This window comes from Pimephales promelas, chromosome 21, assembly GCF_988280905.1.
Source record: "Pimephales promelas chromosome 21, fPimPro1.hap1.1, whole genome shotgun sequence".
NCBI lineage: Eukaryota > Metazoa > Chordata > Actinopteri > Cypriniformes > Leuciscidae > Pimephales > Pimephales promelas.
The window spans coordinates 22,818,003-22,833,856 of NC_142789.1; the positions used below are offsets into that span (position 1 = coordinate 22,818,003).

At 35.8% G+C, this 15,854-nt stretch overlaps 1 protein-coding gene across 1 annotated transcript; it reads left to right on the plus strand.

Moving 5' to 3' along the window:
* Positions 1-3,108: 3,108 nt before the first annotated feature.
* On the plus strand, positions 3,109-11,090 carry grpr (gastrin-releasing peptide receptor). The gene is made up of 3 exons (XM_039674149.2): positions 3,109-3,652; positions 6,279-6,630; positions 7,789-11,090. Exons 1-3 carry the CDS (start codon positions 3,252-3,254, stop codon positions 8,170-8,172), a joined length of 1,137 nt encoding a protein of 378 aa, XP_039530083.2. The 5' UTR covers positions 3,109-3,251; the 3' UTR covers positions 8,173-11,090.
* Positions 11,091-15,854: the final 4,764 nt, after the last annotated feature.

The following is a 15,854-nucleotide window of genomic DNA, read 5'->3' on the forward strand; positions in this document are numbered from 1 at the left end:
TATCTAGAAGATAAGAAGCAAAGGTCTCAACTGAACCTTTTCACGGTCAGTTTTGCTGAAAAGGTTACGGCAATTCGCTGCCAGTCTGATAACATTTGACCTGAATTTTCTTTCCTTGTTTTTCATTATTAGTCTTTTCTTCCTTCCAGAATTTATTACTACTTGGTATCAAGACGTTATTTAATTCATAACACACGAGGAAGGTGTCATACAGCATAATATGAATATGTACTCGAAAATATTATTATTTTCTTATTTATCCATTGTTCGTGGTGAATAAAAGAAACCAATTTTCTTGTCATTCTTTGAGACAGATGTTCTTAAGGAATTCCTTGCTATTATGGGTTGGATTCATAGACTGGTAATCAGAGTTGGGCTCTTTGTCTGTTTGCTTAACATAATAAAGAATGACATTTAATCAACATATCTGGGTTTTGACTACTACTCAATAGCAGCATTATTTTTCCAAATCCTTTCTGCCTATATCTGCAAGGAGTGTCTCAGAGATAATGTCCTATAGATGTCCTATAACATTCAGCTCCTGTGACATTTAGGAAAATTGCCACACTGAAGTGGAATTGTATTTTCGAAGAAAAACAAAGACATTATTTTGAATAACAGCCAATTGAGAAGCGGTTCAGGGCAGAAAAAAATCGATATTATATAAAAAGTCTTCTTTTCATCATGGTGAAAGAGCTGCATTTTACACACAATACCAGCACTTTATAACTTTATAAGTCTTACTTTAACTTACAAATTTCATTTTGAAACTTTTCCTTTCTGTTGCTTAAAAAAACATGTGTCCCTGCACACAGTGGGTCAAATAAAATATTATAATTCAATTTTCTGCCATGAGGTTTTTTTTTTCTCAATCCATGTCTTTATTTTTCTTCATTCATTTTAATCATGTATTTCTAATTCAACCCTATATCCCACATGACTCTCATTCATTACAGATCATTTGGAAAGTTAAGTTTTGTCAGTATTAATCAGTGTTAATCAATAAGGATGTGCTCATATTCACATGGTCCCTATGAAGTGTTCATTGCTCCCTAAACAGTGAGTAGGGGAAATGTAGATACCTGTTTGACATGATGTAAAAAAATGATGATGTGATATACTATTTGAATTGAATTTGATTTAAATCATTTTGCTTTTTGAGAAAGAGGTCATGTCACACAATCTGTCCATGTTGGCTTCTGAAAATTTTGGCTAGATTCTCCTAAAAAGTGACTGATAAGTTTGCATGAAAATACCATATGGAGTTTGATTTGGTGCACTGCTTTTGACATAAATACCAAAATATATGAGCCTGTTTATTTTATCATAACTACACATGAACATATGGTTAGTGCAATTTTAAGAAATATATGTTTCCCAAACATGTCCCAAAATTCATTTTTTGGGTGTCAACACAACATATAGGCTACTGGTCATGCTTGTAAGAAACCGACTAGCCAAATCAATTCATCTGTTGCTGACATTGTTCAGAATCAGATTGATATTTGCTTTGCTTACAGCTTTACATAGATGTCACAATTGTGTTTATAATGGCCTCTGGGACATTGAAATCAGTTTGCATGATTGTGATAAGTGGTGATAAATAGGCACTTCTCAATTCATTGGCACTCATAAAGCTGTTGTGTAAATATCGCCATCAATAACACTTAGAATGTTTTCAGTGTTTTCAGTCTTAAAAACACACAAGAACCTCTTCTTTCTTTTCTTGTTTTCTTCTTTTATATAAAGTGCTCATGAAGTGGATTTTGCCAGCTAAGGTTGCTGTGTTATCAGAAGAGGAGATCAGATGTAGTGGGGAACCGCATGTGGCATTTTGATTGTAAAGCATGATTTTGACTGAAACTGAGGTGGACCATTTCACCGGCAAAATAAAGGGAAGGCGTGGGAGGCCTGGGAAGTGGGGTACCTGGAAGATGGATTTTATAATTACCTTTTGTGTGTAATTCATTCTCTTTGTGTAATACAAGATTTTCTCACCAACACAATGAGGCCTCAGTCTGAGCCCTATTCATCCACACCCGCTGAAGATAAGCAAAGACATTTCTGTTATAAAACATACTTCATCCATTCTCCCAGCGGCATGCTATAGGTATATCTTAAGTTCTGCTGTCTTTGACTATGGCATTAGTTTATGAGAAGGAGATGTAAATGTTTTTCTCCACTATACAGCCAGATCTTTCAGTGCATCACTTGAACCTCTTTACGTGAACAGCTATGTCTTGTGTTGATAGCTGGTCTCTTGTGTATTATGGAGTGGTTGGTTAATAAATGCATGCCGGCATTCATGACACCTATTCAGTGTAATTGTTAATCAGCTCTGCAAATCAATTCTGATGTAGTTTTGGTTCGGATAATCAACCCAGTGCAAATTTGAATATTAAATTGGATCATTTATGCACAACCATTGTTGGGTATCAACTTTTCTTTTTAGTCATCAACCTGGGTGAAACACTTATATCTGCACTCCATTCATTTGCACTAAATTTAAAGTCTGTTGCTGTGGAGACCTTATAACTTTGGTAACTCTGCGGTATATGTTCTGTAGTTTCAGACCATTTATTCAGAGGTCAGACGTTCAGACCATACCTTCACCCTATAATGCTGCATTATAAAAGGGTTATGAAATCTTGATTATATCAAGACAATGATCTTTTGCCTGCTTAATTTTGAAATGTATTTATAATAATGATTCACCGTTGCCATGACGATCTAATTGACCTTTTATGCCCAGCTCAGCTGTACAAGCATGGGGGAAAAAATAAATCTAAATAATATAATTTGTAATTCGCAGAACTGATAGGAAATATAAAATGCAAGTAATTATTCATAATAATAAAAATAGAAACTGTTCAAGAAACTTTTTTATTATTCATAATAATAATAGAAACTGTTCAAGTAACTTATATATATATATATATATATATATTTGGATGACACGAATGTTGAATGTTCATCTTTTAAGAGCTAAATATCAAAGATCATTGTCTGTAGGCAGCTCACAGAGACAGGCTTCGTGGCTTAATAAAATGTAGTTTTCAAACACATGAGAGCGCAGGCGCATCGATTTGGCATAATAGGAGCCAAACCTCGCATGGACTCGCCATTTGCGCACATGATGAGCTGGAAAGGAATATCACCGGACTAACAGTACAAACCGTAGGCTATTCATGGCAATATGCGTCTATATTGGACACTTGAGTTTCGAAATGCGCAACAACTGATTTGAAAACATGTCTGACGCAACATTAATCCCGACACCAGATGTAAAGTTTCTGGTCGACTCTCTGGAGCGCAACAACACCAGCACCGCTCCGGAGCATCCAAACTTGCACTCAGGCATCATTATCGCAACCGTTTACGCGCTCCTCATTACTGCTGGACTTATTGGTAATCTGACGCTCATTAGGACGTTTTGCATCGTGAAATCCATGCGCAATGTCCCCAATCTGTTCATGTCGAGTCTCGCCCTCGGAGACGTGCTGCTGCTGGTCACCTGTGCGCCCGTGGATGCCAGCAAGTTTCTGGCGGATGAGTGGCTGTTTGGGCGGATGGGTTGCAAACTCATCCCGTTCATTCAACTGACTTCAGTCGGAGTGTCGGTTTTCACGCTCACAGCGCTGGCAGCGGACAGGTAAAGAGATCGATATATATATCCTATATAATTATAATTATATATAATACCTATATAAAGCCTATTATAATTCATTGCAATCATCACAATGTGTCAATGAAGCAAGCTCCTCGAAATTATTACGAAAGTACCCATAGTCATCATTAACAAACATGGAATATGTCACTAAATTGTAGCCTATTATGCTGAATTTAGCTAAAGTGGAAAATCATGTAAAATGGGTAATTAATTTCATGATTGATTCCCTTTAGATAGCCTATCAGGAAGCAATTAAAATATGAACGTCATTAATAATTACGAAAGTCTTTGTCAATTAATCAAGCTTGAGAATGGGGATGTTCTTTTTAAACATAGCCTCTATAAAAAGACAGTTAAAAAATTATTGTTTTTTTTTAATGGTTATTAATTACATGTATATTTGTACTGTTGCAAGATATTATTTATTTATGAGGGTTTGTATAACACTCTTAGGAGAAATGGTTCTATATAGAAGCTTAAAAGGTTCTATCAGCGGAATATTCAATAATAAGAACCCTTAAGGAAAAAGGTTCTATATGGAACCCTTTGGGTTCATTCATTATCATTTGTTTTGTCCTTTCCGGATTAAATATTTCAGATTATTGACAAACATCAAGACCCTAAAATGTATTTATGAATGCATGTGAATGATCCCAAAATTCAAGATATGGGGGTTAGAAAACGTATATATTTATATCATTTTATGTAGTTAATCAATATCACATGAAGGGTGCCATTTCAGTTTTTCTCCTCTAAAAATCAGCATGATTAAAATGTGAGTTAAAGTTACTACAACAATTTAATAAACAATAATTTAATTACAACTACTGTACAACATGTTGCAGAATAATGGAATATATATGAATAATAGCCGAAAGAACCTTTGTGCCAAAAGGGTTCTTTCTTGTCATTATAGAACCTTTTTTAAGCATAAAAGGTTCTTTGAAGTTGAGTAAAGAACCCTATGCTTCATATAGAACCCCAATGGACCCTTTTTTCTAAGAGTGAGGGTCAGGTACAAGTTGCAGGGTTCCACCTGAAATTCCATCACGACAATCTAAAGAAATGACATGCTTTTTTCAAGTAGGGGCACAGACTCATTTTTCTGTCCGTTTCAATAGAAGAAAAGTGTAATGCCACATGCAGGTAACTCAAAAAAACACTCTAAGTGCCACTTTTGCTGATGATCTGTCACATTTGTCAAAACAGTTCGGTTGAAAAGCAATGCCTGTGTTTCTATGTCTTTATCACATTTTTTTAAATGTATTTTTTATGTTGAAAAAAAAAACTTTAAAAGCTGAGAAGCAGTAAAAACCCCAATTTTTGTGTAATTCACAATGTAAAATAGAAAAGGTGTTTAATAAATCCAGACTTTAGCAATCAATGGACTGATTCAATCAGTTATTTGTATCTCATGTACACAAGGCTCCGATTTTATGCCTTCTTGGTGTGTCAGTTCTCTTGAGGAAGTGTGTGACTTGGTGTCTGATAGCAGGTGAACGGAAATGAAAATGAACATGCTTAATGAAAAGAAAGATGAACTGCGTCCCCTGCCTTAGCCTGTTAGTGTTTGTAGAGAACTCAAGAGTAACGATTGCACCTCCAGAGCAATGGATCAACTGAGGGTTGAGTTGCTCTCATGTTAAATGAGAAACAGCTGATAGTGTGGTGAAGTGATCAGTATTTTTATACCAATGCCAGAACTTGAAGGTGCTTAGAAATTCATGAAGAGTCAGAGATTTATTGGTAAGTTTTTACATGCCATTGTTGACTTTGACTTGTTCACTGAGGGGATTGTGAAGCAATGTTTTTTGTAAAGCTGCTTCGGAACAACATGTATGTGACATGCATAAAAATTCATGTGATTGAAATTAAATTCCACTTGAAAAATGAAAAAGCAGGAAGACTGTGCCATGATCTATGTGGTGGGAGTCTGATTAGCACTGGAGGTTAATCCGTTTAGGTGAACGGCAATAAACAACAGATGGTAAATGGAACTCGTACTGTAGGTGGGAGGATCTTTTCCTGTGGTCTGGATACTGATGGGCTTCAAGTCAGTCATAGAATAGGCTATTCTAACCCATAATATATACAGTATATGGGTTTGGCCAGCATCCAGTGATCTGATATTTCCATGGATATTACTTTTTCTGATTTACCGACTATTTTTGTCCCTCAACCCTCAAAAAGTGACAACCTTATCATGCAATATAAAAATATCTGTGGGGTATTTTGTGCTTAAACTTCTGGGGGCATCAGAGATTTATTTTAGATCTTGTGAAAATGGCATTTTACCACCCCTTTAATGCTAGTTGAGCATAAGAAACAACATTTATGGGACAGTTCATGTCAGATTTTGTTGCTGATTGGAACTATGTTATTTAATTGGGAGTTTGGCGAGCAGTTTTTGAGATTTCAGGATTCCCCGGCCCCATTCAAGTGGACTTTGGTCTTGGATGCCCTAAATAGCTGGCCAGAGGCGTTGCAAATATGGCCGTCAAGTGAATAGTCTTGGAGGAGACTAATTTGTCAAAAAATGTTTTTTATGTGTGTTCTTTCTTAATTAAAATGCCTCCTTCTGTTCCTGGGTTCTTTTTCTGTGCCTTAGATACAAGGCCATTGTCAAGCCAATGGATATTAAGGCATCTAAAGCTTCGCTAAAGGTTTGCCTGAGGGCGGCATCGATCTGGCTGCTCTCCCTGGCCCTGGCCATCCCCGAGGCGGTGTTCTCCGATCTCCACACCTTCCACATCCCACAAAGCAATGAGACGTTTAAAGCATGCGCACCGTACCCTCACGCTGGAGACCTGCAACCTAAAATCCATTCCATGGCCTCCTTTCTCATTCTGTATGTCATTCCTCTCTTCATTATTTCTGTGTACTACATCTTCATTGCCAGGAGTCTAGTTGAGAGTGCGATTAACATGCCTGTGGAAGGAAATGCGCACATTCGGAGGCAGGTGAGTAGCTACCATGGTCAAGTGCTTCAGTTGTTGAAGTGAGATTAACAGTTTAATTGTTTAGCAATGAATAGCTGAGAAACTTATGTACAATATTTTTCAAATCTTAACAAAAGTTCAATGACTTTCCTAGATTGACATTGAAAAAATGAAATGACGCTGTGCCACAGGTTATGATTCAAACCTGTTATCATTACATTTGTTCCTTTTTTTTTTAAAGTGCTGTAGCTAATTTTGTCACTTTTTCTGATTTATACAAAATATCCTATAGGTTTAATAAAATTTAATCTTACATACCCTAATCATGCATGATGATGACACACAACGGTTACATAAAGGCCTAATTATCATTTTTGATATTCCAATTTCAAGAGATGTATTTATAACAAACACAATGTAATTTTATGCAAGGTGTTTCCATGTTTGTTTTCTTCTAGGTGTTAAAATGTTTTTTTTTTGTCAACATAAAAACATTAAATTATATTATATATTTTGAATTTTGACTTTTGTTTTTTCATTTCTGAGTTTGAAAATGCAGAGAGAAGTATTGCTGCAGTGGTTGTTGTAATTGATTTTGAAAGGTGATTCAGAAGCTATTATTGAAAGGTGTTCACAAAACAAGATGAGACTGGATACATCTGCTCTGCTGTTGCATTGTTATGTGAATAATAGAGTATGTATGCATTTGAAAGGAACCATACATAAGGAACCATTTAAATGTTCCTTTTATCAAATTGGAGCTTTTGTTATTCTTCATCTATGAAACCACGTGGTTTAACAATTACCTGTTCGATATATATCTTGTGATTTTTTTAATGCATAGGCCTGTTATTAAACATAATTAGTTCATATTTTGTTCAGTGCTTATAAACATAAATGCATCATAAAAGCTAGTTTTATTAGTTATAACAATTAGTAGTAAAAAAATAATAATCCAAATTCAAATTCAGTGTGCCAATCCAAATTCAATTGGAAAAATTCAAGGTCTTCCATTGGTTGAGTTGAAACAAAATTTCACGCCCCAAATCACACAATTGGTTGAGCCAATGTTGCTGTTTCAGATGGGTCAGAAAGTTAAAACAGCTTAAATAGAAGAATTTTTTAAATTATTATTTTTCTGCACATGTGATAGGCTATTTATCTCTCTCTGCTTCCTAGATTGAGTCACGGATGCGGCTTGCCAAGACAGTGCTGGTGTTTGTGGGTCTTTTTGCCATCTGCTGGCTCCCCAACCATGTGATTTACCTCTACCGGTCCTACCATTACACTGAAGTGGACACCTCAATGGCACATTTCATCTCCAGTGTGTGCGCACGTATCCTTGCCTTTACCAACTCTTGTGTGAACCCCTTCGCTCTCTACCTTCTCAGCAAATCCTTTAGGAAGCAGTTCAACAAGCAGCTTTGCTGCTGCTGCCCATCCATCTCTCTGCGTAAACAAAACACTAGGCGTAACAACACGCATCTGAGTTCACTCAAAAGCACCCAGAACCACTCTGTGGCCAGCTTCAGGCTTGTCAATGACAACGCTGTCTGCCATTAGAGCTGAACAGGCATATTTAACTTCTTCTTCTTCAGTTATATTAAAGGAATAGTGGTAACACTTTACTTGAAGGGATGTGCATGACGGACATGATACATCATTACCTGTCAGTCAGTGTCTTTGTCATGACAACTTGACATTACTAAGACAACACAACCTGACATAAACATGACATAGCAAATTAATTATCAAACCACCTAGCTTTATTGGTTAACATTACATTAAACTGTCTGTGGTTGGTTTTGACATTAGCTGTCATGAAGCCATTATACCTTTTTAATGACAAATTCAATTACCACTTTAGTTGAGGTCATGAAAATTCATGACGCTGTTATGATGGCCTCATGACAGCCTAAGTCAAAGCCAGCCACATGACAGTTTAACTTAATTTTATGTCAAGTTGTCATGACAAAGACACTGACAGGTTATTATGTCAAGATTTTATAACAAAGACATCTTAGGCAATGTCATATTTGCATTCAAAATGTCATTATTGAGCAAAAGACTCTTAATGACAGTCATAAACATGCATAAACCCTACTTCATATTCAAGACAGATGTCATGTCATCATGGTTATGAAGGTGTCATGTCAGTCTAATGCACACCCCTTCAAGTAAAGTGTTACCGGAAGAGTTCAGCCTAAAATGAAGATCTTCTCTTCTTCATAATTCTCCTTTTGCATTCCACAGAAAACAGAACAATTCCTTTTAAAACTAGTTTAAGAGACAGCAAAGAAATTGGGAAGGTTTGTTGCCTGTTTTTACCTGGCAGGTTTTCATGATTTGTGTTGCAAAAACAACACTAAAAAGTTTTAATTAAAAAAAGAAAAAAAGAAAAAATTAAAACTGAGAAGTAATTTTCTTGAATATATAGCATTTATGTAGCCTAACTATTACTCACTTCTATAAGATTTGAGACACTTTAGATCAAATGACACTAGACACTTTTTAAAACTCAAAAATCAATGAAATACCATAGTCAAAGACATTCATGTAGTGCATGTTCACATAAAAACTGGAAAATAATGCAGGTGAACACAAAGACATATGAAATGGCACAATCAATAAACAACAAAGATTGCATCATTTTATAGTTAAATGGCTCTGGGATTTGCAGTTTTAATGGGTTTCAATTGGCATATTTTTGTCCAAAAGGTTCTGAGTGGAACTATTTTGTGTATCTTGTGCAAAATAGATTTTTTTAAAGAAATAGGAATGAAATAGTAAAATTCCAATATAAAAACATGTGCAGTTGGCATTTAAGCAGGAAAAATGATCAAAAAGAAATGTCCATAGGAGGCACAAGGGTTAAATCTGCAGTGAATCTACAAGCATGTGAAAGTTTTTTCAGTTCAGAATCGTTACGTCAATTATGACGTGGCATGAACGCACCTGTGTTCACTGGCAGCATATTTGTGGGGCGTTTAAAAAAAAAACCTCAGTGTTTATGCTCTGCATACAGGTCCAGTGTGAAACAGAGTCATCATAACAATGAACAAAAAGCGGAAGTTTTTCCTCTTCAGTCTCGTTTTTAAAAAAAACATGCACTTTGAATCGCATTTTCAAAAGTTTGCGTTTTCAGGCTGCCAAAATGCCACTGTCGTGTAAATGAAGCGCCAAAACGCATACAAAGTTTTCCGTTTTTAGTTGAAAACAGTGCCGTGTACACAACCCCTTGGTTACCACTCAAAAAGCAGTCTGTTTCAGTTTGTAGGTGAATATCCAACACAGTTGGATTATATTATTTTATTATCATAAAACATTAGCTATTTTATGTTTTGTGTGAATTGATAGCTAATTCCGATGAATTCGTTTCTCATTTGTATGTTTTCTCTAGATAGTCAAACCACTTGCTCTTTCCATATAGTCGTACACCTGCAGGCGCTGCTGGAGAGGAAAACCCATTTTAATGTGAAGGAATGAACAAATTTGATGTAATTTAGTCAGTATGTATTTATTTTGTTTTATTTGCAATATTTGGATAGATATATCGATTTTTTTTTCATGGTGACTTGCAGTGAGGTAAATGGGACTGTGATTATTCTAAATATTTGGAAAAGATAAATATTTTTCATGGAGATATTTGGTTATAAGTTTACAGAGGTAAGTGTTTTGGCAATGATTTGGAGAAAGCACTTCATTGTTTTCAAATGTGAACAAAAAATAGCCAATGTCCTTGTCTGCTTTACTAGTAAAAGTCATTTTAAAAGAGCTTTATTGACCATTGCCTGCTGTTTTTCTGTATTATTTAGTCAGTATTGTGTACATGGTGAATCCTGGCTGGAATGGACTGGGATTTCTGAAGGAAATGTGCTTTTTTGGTGCCTTTATGGAATTTTTATGATATAGAAACTATTTCCGTCATTACTGTTTTGTGGTTCAGTCCTTCACAATGCTTTTTGTGCTGATTGTATTTTCTGAAAAGCATGCTGATTATGCTTTTCATTTTGTGAATGGTCATAGACTCATAGACCAAAAAAAAGGACACTACAAGATGAAAAGAACTTGTTGATCTGTAATGGTTAATGTGGATGCTATCATGTTGTTGTCCTGGCCTTTTGATCTTGTTGCACATGAAGAAACTTAAGTGTATTTGACTTTGTGAATAAAATGGTGCGTTTATCCAGCGAAATAGTTGAATTTCAAATGTGATTGTCCATTTTTTGAAAACATAGTGTGTACAAACAGTACAATAATCAACAAGCAATCTGGATATAAAGAAAAACACTACAACAAAAAATAAAAGAAAAAGGCAGTCAACTGAAATGGAGAGCTAAAACGGTGAAAAAAGGAGAAGATGAAGGGAAGATGTTGAGTGGTGTAGTTAAAACATACCAACAGGGGCAAACTGGACCATGCTTAACCTTGACCTCTTGGATGAGATGGAGAAACGGTGCATATTTATTAATCTGATTGATGATGAGAACAATAATTGAATGATATTAAAATGCATCATGCCGAATGCACTGTATGACCTTTCATTGAGATCAAAACTCACTTGGATGTCTCCAGTGTTTGTCCAGTTCAGATATTTAATGCTCAGACAGCTGATGCTATACACACAGACAGCCCATTCTCACCCCCAAGGTGTCACATAACTGACGCCTTGGGAAGCATTTGACCATGCTTCAATATCTGACGCCCTAGGATTGCGTGTAACCCTACCCCTACCCCAGACCTAGCCTAAACCTACCCGCGTGATCAAAACTGACGCTTTTCCTTTTGCGTCAATTAGATGACGCCGTAGGATTGCGTCATGTAACTGACGCTAAAGGGCACCTAAAGCGTCAGATATTGAAGCATGGTCAGAAGGTGACGCTTTGGGGTGAGAATGTGTTGACACAGAACAACATTTATGTGGGTTATTATAATGTTCAGTTAATTTGCAAATCAGTATAGCAGGGAAGAAATCATTTATTTTCTCACCAAATTTGGATATAAAACAGAGAACATATCAGAGATAAACTCTAGAGACATTTAACAGCCCCGGAATATTTGTGGAGATTAGATCAAGTAAAAATAGATTTATGGGAGCAAAAAGCAAAAAGGTCCGTTGAGGCCAGTCAGGCCTTTTAAGAATGGTACTGAACAATATCAGCGGTTTTCCCACTGTTTCTTTCTTTGCTGTCATTTTTTTCTATTTGATAGCATGTCAAAGACATAATCTGTTTTTCTTCATTCAACCCGTTACTGTTTTTGCTTAGTTTATGACTAAAGTTAACTAAAACTAAAGTCATTAAAAAAAACTACAAAAAATTGTTTTCATTTAGTTTCATTTAATGTATAAAACTGAAATAAAAATAAATATAAACTATATTTTTTAATCATGATGAAATGACACAAACAGACAAAATGACTAAAATGTTGATCAAAACTAAAATGGAAAATCTAAAAATAAAAACTAATGAAAAATATCAATAAAAACTAGTATTTTAAATACTAAAATTACATCATTGACAGTGAAGCCAATGAATGATAATACAAATCTTTCTGTTCATCTTTGAATTTATGCTGATTGTTAATGTTTCTTGCAAACAGAATTGCAAAAACAATCATTTTCAAACAGGTTTCTCGAACACTCCTCCTTCATTCCATTGGTTGGGCAGACAGATCGTCCCACCCCCAAACTCATTCTATTGGTTGAGTCAGTGTCTGAGTTTCAGGCTAAAAGGCCTATTTCATTTTTAGTTCATTAGTAAAGTTGCCTTCGCCAAGAATGTATTTGTTTAAACTGTGAGTGCAAGTGAGTGTTTCTTGTGATTCATTGTGATAATTTGAATTGATTTGCAGGAATAATGATGAATAAACCAGAGTGGTTGTATTTATTCAGAATGATGCTGTGTGATGCTGTGTTAGTGCTGCTGGTTAGTGAACATGTGAAAATTGCCATCATACCTAAAAGCGCTATGTGCTTTCGAATAACTTGGCATTTAACATTTCCCCTGATGTGGCTTTTGACTTGTCAGTTTGCATCAGTAAGTGCTTTGCTTATGCGCATCTCTCTCTCTCTCTCTCTCTCTCTCTCTCTCTCTCTCTCTCTCTCTCTATGTGTGTGTGTGTGTGTGTGTGTGTGTCTGCCTGTTATTCCCTACGTTTATGTTTATTGGGATCAAATGCCCCCCACACGGATAGTAATATCAGTAGATTTTGACCTTATGGGGACAGCTTGTGTGTTTGTGTGTGTTTAGAGTGAATTTGCACCTGTAAAGTCTTTAATTTGCACTAAAGGTCAACAATGATGAAGTTGGATTTATAGTCAAGTGGTAAATAGCTGATTTGGAATAATAATGATCTGGCACAAAATTCAGCCTTCATGTCCCCCACTTGCTGCTGATGACAGATAAAATAAATTCAACAGCATGTTTTATCATGTATAATTAAACATTTGATCTTGTATTATAACCTTACTACATGACATCACCGATGGCCAGTTTGAACTGAGATAACAGTGTGGTGCTATATGAGCTCAGAATCAGATTGGGTTCAAGTAGCTACATTGTTTACAAGTGCATGTCTAAGGACTTGAATAAAATATGTAATATGAATACATTTAAATGTAGCTTCTAAATCAAATCTTATAATTTAATATGAGTTTATTAAACTGGCTACACCAACTGGAATGTTAAACGTGGGCCTATTTTTGTTCTTTAAAGGGGTGATGGACTGAGAAATAAATTTTTCCTTGAGCTTTTGACATCTAAGAAGTCATCATATAATAAGAATATCCTGTAAGTTTTTCAGAACTGAAAATGTCCTTGTTGGTCCAATAAAAGCTTTTATTGACACCACCCCCGCAAACGACTCGTTTTTAAAAATGTGGGGAACTATGATGTCAAAGGGGTTAAAACACCACCCCCGCAGAAGAAGATCAATGCCTACTTCAACACGGATGGTTTAGCCCCGCCCACCGATTCGCGCATTACACGCATAGCTAAATAACATAGATGCCTACCTCGTGATGACAAAACGGATCGAGCTACTGAGGAATACAAAATATGGTGCAGTGCCTTGTTGTGGAAGAAGACAGTCGCTGCATATGCTTGGAAGTTGGATCCCAATAGGAATGCAAAACTTTATTTTTAATTACGTTCCAGCTGAGGTAAAACATTGTCCGTCTGTTCGCTTCATTCCATGAGGATTGTAAACAAGACTGGATTTGCAGACCGATTAAGAGTAAAGAACGCTGTGCCGTCTATATTGGATCTGACAGGAATTGTGCAACACACGGACTCTGGGTCGAACATGTATTCCGGTTGCCATTTTACAACATTGGAAGTTTTCAAAAGAGTTTTCCCCACCTACACCGACGAGGTGAGTTCAAACTCATTATAATGCAAAACTATATCCACTCACAGCAGTGGGTGTTTACTTCCAAGTCTTCAGTGCCAGACGCCCATTAAAAATCGAGTGTTTCTGAGCTGGGCTGAAAACTAGGGTAGAAAATAGCTTATTTTTATTCATTTTGATGTTTTTGAATGCAAAAACCAAGCGAACGTCATAATTTCACCTCAGACAACAATATAATAAAATTTAAAAAGCCAGTTCATGACCTCTTTAATGGACAGTATCTAATAATAATAATAATTCATTACATTAATATAGCGCTTTTTTCTGGACACTCAAAGCGCTTCACATAGGGGGGGGGGGGGGCGATTTCCTCAACCAATCTTTCCATCACTCTCCTCTAAGTATGTGCAATGGGGTGCACACTTCCTGTAAATACCTCATCATCAATATCCGGGCATCATGGGAAATTTATCAAAGCAGTTTGGCAAACACTGCATCAACAACATACATGACTGAAGGCACAGCATGTGCATGACTCTTTAACAACATATCTACAGTACAGATATTAGGTGTTCAGACAATACATTTGTTCACAAATGAGAGCTTTTTGCCTATACATAACCATAGTGAGTCATGTCTAGGCTTCAGATCATTCTCTTAACTATACTGTTGCTTTGGTAATCTGTCAATTTCTTAGCTAAAACCTTGCAAAAACAAGCTATACCCTTTCATCTTTAATCAGATATTTGTACAAGCTTCTGTCCTCTGATGCTATCACTTTAATTGGGTGAAACCACTGAAAACATTTCCTGAGTAACATTCCAGATTTGTGGACTGTACATGAAGGTTTGCTTTTGAAACAAAATGTGCCTGTAAAGAGTAATGTCATACAGAAAGAAAAATAATAATTAAACCCAAGAATTAAACATTACAATATACTGTAATTTAAACAACTTTTAAAGTATGGGTAATGTGCACTAAATTATGAATGAATCTTGTGTAGAACGAAAGGTGATATCCCTTTTGGCATTTTCTTCTTTTAGATTTGACAAGCTTGGCTGAACACAAATATTGTTTGTGTGAAAGTGACATCAGCAAAACAAAAACATGTCTTTGAAAAGGTCTGTGAAGTGAAATGGATTAAATGTAGAAGTGATGAAGATGAAGCAGCTGGAAAATAGAGCTTCAGATGACTGAACACTTGTCCGTGAATTTGATTTTAAATGGTTCTTTCCTTTTGACTGGCAGAATGACTGGCAGCTCTAAGTGGTTGTAGTGGGTGCCCATGTTTTCAATCAGAAAGTCCTCAAAAATAAATTAAGCTTTGTGTGTAGACTATAAATTGAAGAGAGAGACCAATCGAGAAGCACTATAAACTTATTTAATAGAAGAGTTAACACAAATATTTAAAATTCAGTTATCATTTACTCACCCTCATGTCATTGCAAAAGACAAAAGGTGAATTGTGAAAACATATCCTGGTCACTTTCTCCATATAATGATTGGGGACTGTATGACATCAGAATACAGGGAGTCATATAGACCACTTTTATGACACGTTTAGGGTGATTTTGGCTCTTGACATCCACAGTTTGCATTAGATCAGCCAGGATATTCTTTAAAAAATCCACTTTTGTGTTCTACAGACAAGAGAAGTGTTTGGAATTATGTCCAATTTTCATTTTTTTTTTTTTTTTTTTACATATTGGTGAAATATCCCTTTGAGATAACAGTACAGAATCAACTCAAAATAAAATAAACTCAAAATAAAATGCATGGAACACCAGTGATTAGACTTTGTGGCAGTCCATAAAATAACAGGGTTTCCACAAAAAAAGTAAAAAGTAAAAAAAGTAAAAAGTCCTTAAAAAGTTAAAAAAAAGTCTAAACTTTCA

What these genes read in the sequence shown, in the direction of transcription:
- grpr (XM_039674149.2), top strand. Translation starts at nt 3,252, where the DNA reads ATGTCTGACGCAACATTAATCCCGACACCAGATGTAAAGTTTCTGGTC. An exon ending in ACAGCGCTGGCAGCGGACAG is followed by an intron (nt 3,653 to 6,278) that starts GTAAAGAGATCG and finishes TCTGTGCCTTAG; the next exon opens with ATACAAGGCCATTGTCAAGC. An exon ending in ATGCGCACATTCGGAGGCAG is followed by an intron (nt 6,631 to 7,788) that starts GTGAGTAGCTAC and finishes TCTGCTTCCTAG; the next exon opens with ATTGAGTCACGGATGCGGCT.